Below are 10,667 nucleotides of genomic sequence, written 5' to 3' on the forward strand. Positions count from 1 at the left end.
ATTGATGGTGTAAATATTTAAATATTTATTTATGTACAACTTTAAATAAAAAAATTGTAGAAAGTAATTGTTTTACATTATATAAACAGGAATTTTATGATTAATATTTAATAATTCAGAATAAATTTTATAAAATATTTTCATAAAAAAACATTGTCTAGTTTAAATTCAAGGTAATCAATATTAAATAATTATATGTTTATAAATATTCTGTAAATTAAATATAACAATCAAATTTGACTATTACTGCTTTGTAAAAGAAGACAGAATTTAAAAAAAATAAAAACATACTTTATGCTATAACAATAAAAAAGGAAAGATTCTTACATGATAAACATTACTAATTTCATATCTATAATTAAATATAGTGTTATAATTATAATTAATTTTAAGGGTTGATTCATCAATGCATTTACTGCAATAAACAGTGACGAAGACTATTAATTATGTAGACACATTGTTTAAAAGGCCGACATCAAACGAATGAGTTTGTCGGTAAACAGTGTCAACATCAAAGACGATCGGAACGTGCAACGAATTACATATCCTAACAAAATACCATTAATATCTGCCCCGAATGACCGTAAAACCTATAAATAACCGCCAAAGGACTAAGGATGCGACTTACCGGATAGCAGGAGAAAAACGACCAAAACATCTCGACACAACCACATTTTGAGCACTTTATGACACAACGTCCACTTTGATATTGTTTTTAAGTTAATTTTAACTAATTGAGAACATTTTTAATTTAGGAAACGCTTAGAAGTAACATTTGTTAAGCAAGCTCGGCTAAATACTTCAATTCGCGTCCGACGCCGAAGCGCGTTCCGTACAACTGCAAGCGGCAGCGCTAAGTTGACTCGGGTCTCGAATTCGAGCTTTTTCAAGAACCGCTTTCACAGACAGCACACAAAGACAAATTGTTTTCATTTACGCACGCATACAAAACGTTTTCCGAGCCCAGACAGCAGATAACTTCATAGCATATTTGACAGTTCATTCACACCAATCACGTTCCGTTTTACACCATTGTGACTTTAATACATGAATTTTAAATGAAATATAATTAACTAAAAAAGTAGTCCGTAAAGTATCTAAAAATAATTATTTATAATTAAATAAATCAATACTTAAATCTTATCTACAACATGATAAAATATTTAATTGTACATCGTTTTTTTGACATAGCATACTAGATGTCGGTAGTAACATTTGAAAGTTGTCGCTATTCGACAATAGATGTCGATCATCTACAATTAAATTGAAGTACGTATTCAATACTAAATTTACGAAAGCTAATTTTTTTTTCGTTTATAAGTATTTTATTTTGTGTAAGAAGGTGGAGAAATAAATAACAAACATTTTAAACATTCTTTTTATTTTTGAAATAATACTTTGCAAATGTTTGGGCAACTAGTAGAGGAAACACAAGTGTTGCGTCTGAGTATAATTTGACTGGTGTTGCATTGGTTCGAATCTTTCCCCAAGAGACAGCTTCATCAGGTCTAGCTCCAGAGTCACTGCCATCAAATTCACTTGCAGTGTTTACATAGACTGCAAAATCAGCGCCATTCCTCATTAAATTAGCATTACAGATATGGTGTTTAATCACACCTCCTCCTAAAATTATCATACCAGTGTTATTAGCCTTCACAGCCATAGTGTTCAGTCTACGCAGATCACCGAGAATATCAATAATAAGTCCTGGTCGTTTATACGAGTGGAAATACATCATGTCTCCTAAAGATCCATCGGTTAAAGCAGGGCTAAATATTGGAATTTTATTTCTCCATGCCCAGTAACATACTGAACTTTCATTATTAATTCTTTCTCCTAATCGGGCAATAATCCGTGAAGGAGTCCAAACTATACCATCGCTGATCTGTTCATCTAACATCTCATTCAGCAATGGAGTGACCCATTCTTCAAACAAGCAATAATTGTCATTGGGCACCAATAGGTTTCCAATCCTGTTAATTCCTCGAGTCCTTAACATTTTACCACTTAAATTAAAGTCTCCTATATAAGTAGGGGCAAGGCATTTTATGAAGTCTTCTTCCACTCCTCCAGCAGTAGTTACAATACAGTCTACAAGTCTATTTTTAACAAGAAATAAAATTGTATCTCTTAACCCAGATGAAATCATATTAGATGTGTAACCTAAGAAAATAGTGCAATTAGTTTTCTTCTTAATGAAGGTATCTTCTTCAAAAGGGTCGCTAGTTTCTTCTGTAAGTGGCACAGATCGACATTTCAGCATTTTATTAATTTCTTCGACAGCTTTACCAAAGCTAGTGGCTTGAAAACCTGAGTGCGTATAACTGTCTAGAATTTTATTGTAGTCAGTGCCGTTTTCCCAATCATATCCTGAGACTATAGGCGTTTCCGCAGGCAATTCTTGACTCGGTACCAAAACAGCACTAACGGCGACGTCGGGGACTAACGTTTTCTTGTCGATTTTCGTTTGTATTTCCATTTTAATTGTTTCAAACTTACCTTTAAATAGATAAGGTAGTGTGCATATCAAGCACCTTGATTCCTTTGTTATTGTTTGGTTATTGTGATAATGTGATTGAAGAAAAATCTAGTTTCATTTATTTATATTTGTCAATGTCAAAACCTGACGCTGCTGACATTTCTTTATGTCAAGTGTCAAATTAAAAAGTGATTAATTACACCTAGAAACCCTAAATTTTATAATAATTTTAATTAAAAAAAAATTAAGCTAGATATATTGATCAAATCAAATTCTGCTTATAAAATTATTTTGAGTTTATTATAGAGCGATTATATATTTTTTTATAAATATTGTCTATGAAAACAACACAAGTGAAGTCAAACCAAGTTGTTCCATATAGAAGGTAGTATTTATTATAATATAAAAGGCAAGTCTTATTTGTCCTATTAATAAAATAAACTAATTAACTTTCTCTGACTTGTCATCTCGTAAATTGATAATAAAACGTTTATTCGAAAATTATTCTAGTCTATATAATAATTATAATAACATCTCATAAATGCTTTCCTTCCTAGGCAATTTTCAAGAAGCCACCTTTTATCCACAATAATATTTCATTTATTGGCACAACAAATCATGTTTAAAATTTGCATAATTGTACTTTTACTCTTAATAATATTATAATTATTCTAAATATAATTTTCTATTTAATTAAAAAAAGAAAATTGATATCAATTTTTAGGACGGCTGATGTTCAAATTTTAATTGATGACCATGGGCCTGTTACGGTTAAAGCAAAGCAACTGTTGTTATCAAATATTTGTTGCGGATTGATAAATATTGCAGTCGATAAATCAGTATTATGGAGTATTATGATACTGCAGGTTCATAATACTGATTTATAATTTTTGATTTGATTTATGTTGATTAGATATCAATCCGCAACAAATATTTGATAAGAACAGCAGCTCTAACCGTAATGGTATTATATAATAATCGGAAAGCGAAGGCGTCGCTATTAAACTGTACTGCAAGCAGAATTAGATATTGCTTACACCTTTGCCATTTTGGTATCAGATCGAAATTGGTATACCATAAATTGAGTCCATAACTATGTCGACTTACTTTACTTTCAAAACAGAACACACCAATACGGAATCCCAAGCCTCTGCACAGGTCTGAGAATATATAATCGCAAGCTTGTGTGTTTGAATGTTTGTTACTCAATCACGCCTTAACTATCTTCTAAATTATTATGAGCAAGAAGCTGTCAATCTCGTTTATATTTTCTGTACTCTAAATTACTGTATTTAAAATTATAAGGATATCCGGTTTAAATGCTACCCAAAACGTACACAATGAAAGCCCTATGGCGTATTATCATCTATGAATCGTAGACAATTATTACGTCTACGATTAATTGAAAAAAATTCGAACTCTATAGAATGATGTCATGGATTATGTCATAGGATATTATTTGTAACCATTAAAAGTAAGCGATACAAATATCGTGTCTCGTATCTCATTCCAAGTGATGTCTATGTTTTATTTGCAGTTGGAAAATTTGGACCTTGGAGTAGTAGTTTTACACTTCCGGCCTTTTTTGCCTCCACTGTTGAAGGGAGGGCTGTTTCATTATTTGCCCAGAGAATCGATACTGTGTTTCAACGGGGAAATGTTGCTAGCAATTCTTGCCACCATTCCACGCGGTCATGATTTGTACAATAACTGTTTGTATATAATTCAAGCCTTAATTTTAAAAAATCTTATTTAAATTAAACATGAGAGTTACTTTTTAATTTTCCCTAGCAAAGCAGGCGGCAAACGGCCAGTTAACAGTTAACTAATTAAAAAGCCGACAGGTCATAGCGCTTGCGTAAATTTCGCATTAAGAAGTCAATTAAGTTGAATCATACATTTAAGATGTAACACTTATGTCACTTGCGCTACGAGACCCTTTCTAACCATATTAGTACTCACTCTCGGCATAAATTATTTCGCTCAATAAGGTAAGCCTTCAGCAGCAGATTTATTGTATAGATTACAAGAAGGTAGATGACCATTTAGTTTAAATAAAATGGGTAGACAGACTGACATTTACACCACCTAATGGTAAGTGGTTACCATCTCTTATGTCAATGCATGCTGTTTACCATAAATACACACTATTATAAATAAGTAATTGACTTTTATTTTTTGATTTGCTCCAAAAATATCATTTTCGATTTGGATACTTTAGCAAACTCAACGCGCTTTTAGAATCGGTTAATCCCATTCGATTTATATACCTACCTACATATATTCTACCCTACATACTATACTACGCTATCGGATACTACTACGGGATCTATTAGACGAATACAATAATGGTGTTTATTTCATAACATCAATGTAATCAGTATTACCAGCAAACTCTTTACGAAATAAAAAAAAAAAAAACACAATCATTCGAAAGAAATTATACATAATGCCACAGATACAAAAACACATTGTATTCAACCTCTTTTTTACATTCATAATAAAAAACAGAATAAGATCTACATTTAGACTGCGTAATCGTCGTGTAGACACATTGATGGATATGTTATGAAAGTGAAGTAACTCAAAGCTATTCCGTAAAAAACAAATATGACGCTCGATACTCAACACGATCGTAAATTTTTAAAAATCGGATTACAATGATGCGCCCATTTGATCCTAGTATCCTATTAAGATAATAATTATTGTAGTCTATATCGTTTTATACATTGTTTCGCTTCACGATCGTCTTTTGTCGCTCTTCGAGTTTCCTCTCACAGAATAGATCCACAAGTTGTCGAGTACAGCATTTCATGTGTTACATCATAACGCATCGCATTTAAATCGATGTGTTATTTACATTGTGATGATTGTCTTTAGATTGTAATCGAGAGCGATTTAATTTCCTAACTAGCTGTCAGCTGCTCGCTTGGTTCGGTGTGTACTGTAATACATAGTAGAATCCGCCCTTTCATTCGATTTGTGAGTACGGCAAACAACCCAACATATTTTCTCTTTTAAAATATTAATTTAACGATAGTTTAATTTTTTAAGCCGAGATGGCCCAGTGGTTAGAACACGTGCATCTTAACCGATGATTGCGGGTTCAAACCCCGGCAAGCAGCACTGTATTTTCATGAGCCTAATTTGTGTTTATAATTCATCTCATGCTCGGCGGTGAAGGAAAACACCGTGAGGAAACCTGCATGTGTCTAATTTCAACGAAATTCTACCACATGTGTATCCACCAATCCGCATTGGAGCAGCGTGCTGGAATATGCTCCAAACCTTCTCCTCAAAAGGAGAGGAGGCCTTATCCCAGCAGTGGGAAATTTACAGGCTGTTAACTTTTTTTTTTAAAATAGTATAATTGACATGTCAACAATTTTATGTTTAAGCTTTTAAACTTCCATCTCAATCTCAAAAGCAGTCCCGAAAACTTTAAGAATAATAAAAAACTACACAATTTATTGGATACCGTTATCAGCTAATATATGTAGTTTAGGTTTCAGAATAATAGAATTTAATCTTTTCCTTGCAAACAATGGCAATGAAGACTTTGAAAATTTCGTTTTTTGAAAATTTCGTTTAGTAACACAGTTAATTGTTTAGCTTTGACATCAAAATTTACCATAATTTCTCGATAGCGTCGAAGTCTTAGACTTGTCTGCGATTGAAATTTTAATTTGTCTAGTTTAAGAGTAATTTTAGGGATGGGCCGAAATTGATTGACATTTGGTGCAAGAAAACATAGAATAAAATACCTACTTGCACTATTTTAACTGAAATGAATGGGTATCATGTCATATGAAGCTAGGCCTTTATATACTCATAGTCATTTATATTAGTAGGAACAGGTTAACCTTGTTTACAATGTGATCAAATTTAATTTTGATATCGATCTTCATCTCATCTGACATTACATTATGTTGATAAATATAGATGTTGGTGCTTGTATGTTAATAACTATTTCTTCCCTGCCTCCGAAAGTAAACAAACCCGTAGATCTTGTACCTGTAGCGGTATTCCGTAAGAAGAAACTCGAAAGCCATCGCATAACACGAGGGTTAAATGTCAGATAATTTAATATGTGACATTGACTTTAACAAATATAAAACTTATACAAAACACGTTTTAAAATGCCGTAACACCAACCCGTTGTCAAAATTTCCCGAGTGAAATACGTAGTGAATTCTTAAAGAATCGCATTACTGAACTCTTTCGGTTAATGTGTGCCGTGGCCAATATTGTTCATGAGAACATCATCAATTATTATCTCAATATTTTTTACGGTATAGTTCGGCGGACGAGCATATGGGCGACCTGATGGTAAGTGGTCACCACCGCCCATAGACAATGGCGCTGTAAGAAATGTTAACCATTCCTTACATCGCCAATGCGCCACCAACCTTGGGAACTAAGATGTTATATCCCTTGTGCCTGCAGTTACTGCTCGCTCACTCTTCAAACCGGAACACAACAATACTGATACTGTTGTTTGGCGGTAGAGTATCTGATGCGTGGGTGGTACCTACCCAGACGGACTTACGGCCATAATAATATAATTACAGCAGTATAGAAATTCGATAATCTTATACAAATATGGAACTTAAAAAACATAATTAAAAATAATAACAGCAATTCATCAACATGATTAAAAATCATCGTAATTTGTATGTAAGTATTTTATTTCTAATGTTTTGAACAAATTGCATTAAGACTTAATGTATTGTAAAATACTAATAAGTAATTACAACAGAGTATCAATAACCACATTATAATCAGTAACATCCGGTCTAAACCAGTTTGAAGCGCCATCGATCAATAGTAAAGCCGCCCATGTGATTAAATAATCATTTTCCCACACTATTTGATGATTTATGCAAAGTCTATCGCGTCGGAAATTAGAATTATTTCATTTTTACATTCATGTACCTAAATTATTAACAGTAGACCTATATATAAATGTATCTATATACAACTTTTCTACACAGCACAAAACCAAACATTTCAAATTTCGTAAGAATTTTAATTTTAAATACTCCCCGATGTCCGGAAATCTACAACATTGCAATTTTAAGGCATTCGTCTCGTACAACAGATCTGTGGAACTAACTGTCATGGCGGTTTTCCCGAACCGATATGATTTGGTACCCTTGATTCAAGAAAAGATACGCTATTTTGATGCGTGCTTTCTTTTATTTTATAACTAGCTACCATTCCCGGCTTCGTTCGGGTATAATAAGAGTCTTCATTATACGTTTATATCATTCAAATTGGTCGGTATATTTTTCTCTGACAACTTCAAGAATTTTTTTAACAATCATATTTCGGCCATTTTCTACAAAACCATAATCAATTATACACTTAAGCCTTCCTTATGAACCACTCCGTCTATTAGTAAAAACCTTTATTAAATAATGTGTAGTGAATATGGTAAATGTTATATGTCACATTTTACATTCTTCTTTGTGTTTTCACGTAAAAACTCAATGGTGAAACTGATTTGAACCCGATATATTTGTTTAGGATGTCACCATCACCAATATTTTTTATGAAATATGTAGTCGGACGGCAAATGCGCCCCCAAGCTTGGAAACTAAGATATTATGTGTCTCTTGCCTTTAGTTTTGGATCACTCACCCGAAACAACAATGCTTAGTATTGTTCTGGGACGGTAGAATTTGGCATGATTACATTACATTCTACATTAACAGCCTATAAATTTCCCACTGCAGGGCTAAGGCCTCCTCTCCCTTTGAGGAGAAGGTTTTAAGGAAGGTTAAGATGCACGCGTTCTAACCACTGGGCCATCTCGGCTATTTCTAATTTGATTGTTATTAGATTTTTGTTCTTAAGCTACCTATGAAAAGTTTTATTTTCATTTACATTGGTATATTAAGTAACCAATACTAACGGCTTATTTTTGCAGAATATCTTTTCAAAGATTATTTTACTCGTCGATAAGAACAAATCGCGATGCAATCTCTATATCGCCTATGAAATCAGTGCGAACAAGAACTTGTACCGAACGGACGTGTGATATTTTTCTCCATAATCACTGCACAAACTCGAAGTGAGGCTTCAGGTGGCATATTTATCGGTAACGCCCAATCGAGCAAAGAAAACGAATTATATACACCTCTTAATAGCCCGACCTAGGACTTAAACGCAGGATCTGCGGATCGTATAAGATAGTCTCTTATAACATTTGCTATTCTCCAACTCTTTCTCTAGGAGATATTACATAAGCTTACATTATAATTGTTTATGAACATATAGTGTGTAGATTTTGGATACATTGAATAAAACGAATAGCCTATTTTAATCATAAGAGGCGTAAAGCTAAATTAACAACATTTAACACTGAATTGAAACTATATTATTGATCGAGAGCTTGAATAAATAATATAATATGATGTTCATTATGGATTCGCGGAAACATGGCGTTTTTAATGTCGGCAAAGTTGTCTTCGAAACTTTAGAAGTAAAATTTTGATATAAGCTATCAATATTTGTATAACACAAAAATATATATCTATCAAATAAAAATATATATATCCTAAGTCAGAACTGTTTCCAAATCTAAGGTTTGTCTATCTTTACTCTTTCTTCGATTGGAATAGGTAATCCATGAAAAGTCGCAAGACATAACTAGTTCAACTTAGTAGTGTATAGTCGGATAGAGGAAATCTTTAATTGAGCTAATATCCTAACAAAAAGTTCTTAACCTTACCTCGTTAATCAACTGTAATGGAATGTGTACCGAATCAAACATACATTTTTAGTATATGGAACAATTTTATTTTAATTCATCAACAGTCAGGAGTTACGCATGTACATGAGGGCTGGTTTATTTTTCGCTCTGAGGAGTGGAATTGGATTGGAGTGGATCGAAATAGTAGATTAAATGGGAAATGCTGCTAGCATTCTTGCCATACATATGATTTGTACAGTAGCTATATTTAATTTTAATTTGTATTACAAAATTGTTGTATGCGTAATAACACTTTATTAAAGCTGTAATTTATCTTGTCTCGGTAATTATGTTATCATTATACATAATATTTGTATTGAGACGTATTTATTTGGTCTCAGCTTTATATGTATATAATTTTTGTGTACTGGAATCCTAAACGGCTGAATCGATTTTGATGTCATATATCAGTGTTTAAGGCGGTCCCTGGATGGTGAAAGATTTTTTGTTGAAAATTAAAAGTAAAAACCTTTTTAACCACTGGTTAAGGTTCGGCTTTATTACAAACTTCACCTTATGGTACGTGAGTCAAATTTCGTGACCGTATTTTTTTGCACAATTTTTGTTTCTAGTGAAATTCAGTCGAATAACATATAATTTAACAGTTATTCTATTATATCTATATACTTTGGTGCAAAAGTTACTTGTTAAGTTATTATTTACACTTGGGAGAAGATGGCTGGCCATCTTTAATACAGGTTAATCTTTGATCTAGCTAGATGACCAGACTGTACTCTAAATTATCTTTATTAACTCTAATTATTGCATGAGTTGTTTCTTGTCTAGACTAAATAAATATATAAACATTCTGTGAAAAAAAAAAAAGAAAAAATTATCAAGGAGTAATTAAAAACTTTTTGGAGAGGTTTTTTTTTCATGAGTTATTGTTAGTTTAGTAAAATTGACTTTGTGTAATGTTAATAACTATTTTAAATTGTTTGATTTATTTGTGAACTTATTTTAAATAAAGTAGGTCACAGCCAATATAAACCTAAAGGTTTAGAAATTTTATTAGATGGAAATTTTCAATTCTCAACCGGATAAAGCTATTTTCTAATCAATTTAATCTAGAACTTGTAATCTAGAGTAAAGTTAATATTTTTATTTAACCTACATTTTATAGGCAAATAATGAGCTGGACTGATAACCTCAAATATATTACATCTAATCTTTAATAAAAATGGCTTAGCTTATTTGTGTATAATAGTGCTTTTTTTTTTCGAGTTTAAAAATTTCGATCAAATACTGCAGTATGAATTAAATTAATATATTTTTTAAATGTTTATATACTAAAAGTTACAATAAAAATTCAAGTAACACGTGCATCTTCACAAAATCATAATTTATATAGAACTTATTTCTATTTATTCAAAATAGTAAAATAAATAAATAACATAGGTACTAGCTTATGTGAGGATATTTGAAATTCCT

The 10,667-nt window shown here is 32.1% G+C and overlaps 1 protein-coding gene across 1 annotated transcript; it reads right to left on the reverse strand.

Moving 5' to 3' along the window:
* Window positions 1–1,364: 1,364 nt before the first annotated feature.
* Window positions 1,365–2,622, reverse strand: LOC113392038 (probable deoxyhypusine synthase). The gene has a single exon (XM_026628251.2). It carries the CDS (start codon window positions 2,477–2,479, stop codon window positions 1,367–1,369), a length of 1,113 nt encoding a protein of 370 aa, XP_026484036.1. The 5' UTR covers window positions 2,480–2,622; the 3' UTR covers window positions 1,365–1,366.
* Between the last annotated feature and the right edge of the window lie 8,045 nt (window positions 2,623–10,667).

Source organism: Vanessa tameamea, chromosome 27, assembly GCF_037043105.1.
Source record: "Vanessa tameamea isolate UH-Manoa-2023 chromosome 27, ilVanTame1 primary haplotype, whole genome shotgun sequence".
NCBI lineage: Eukaryota > Metazoa > Arthropoda > Insecta > Lepidoptera > Nymphalidae > Vanessa > Vanessa tameamea.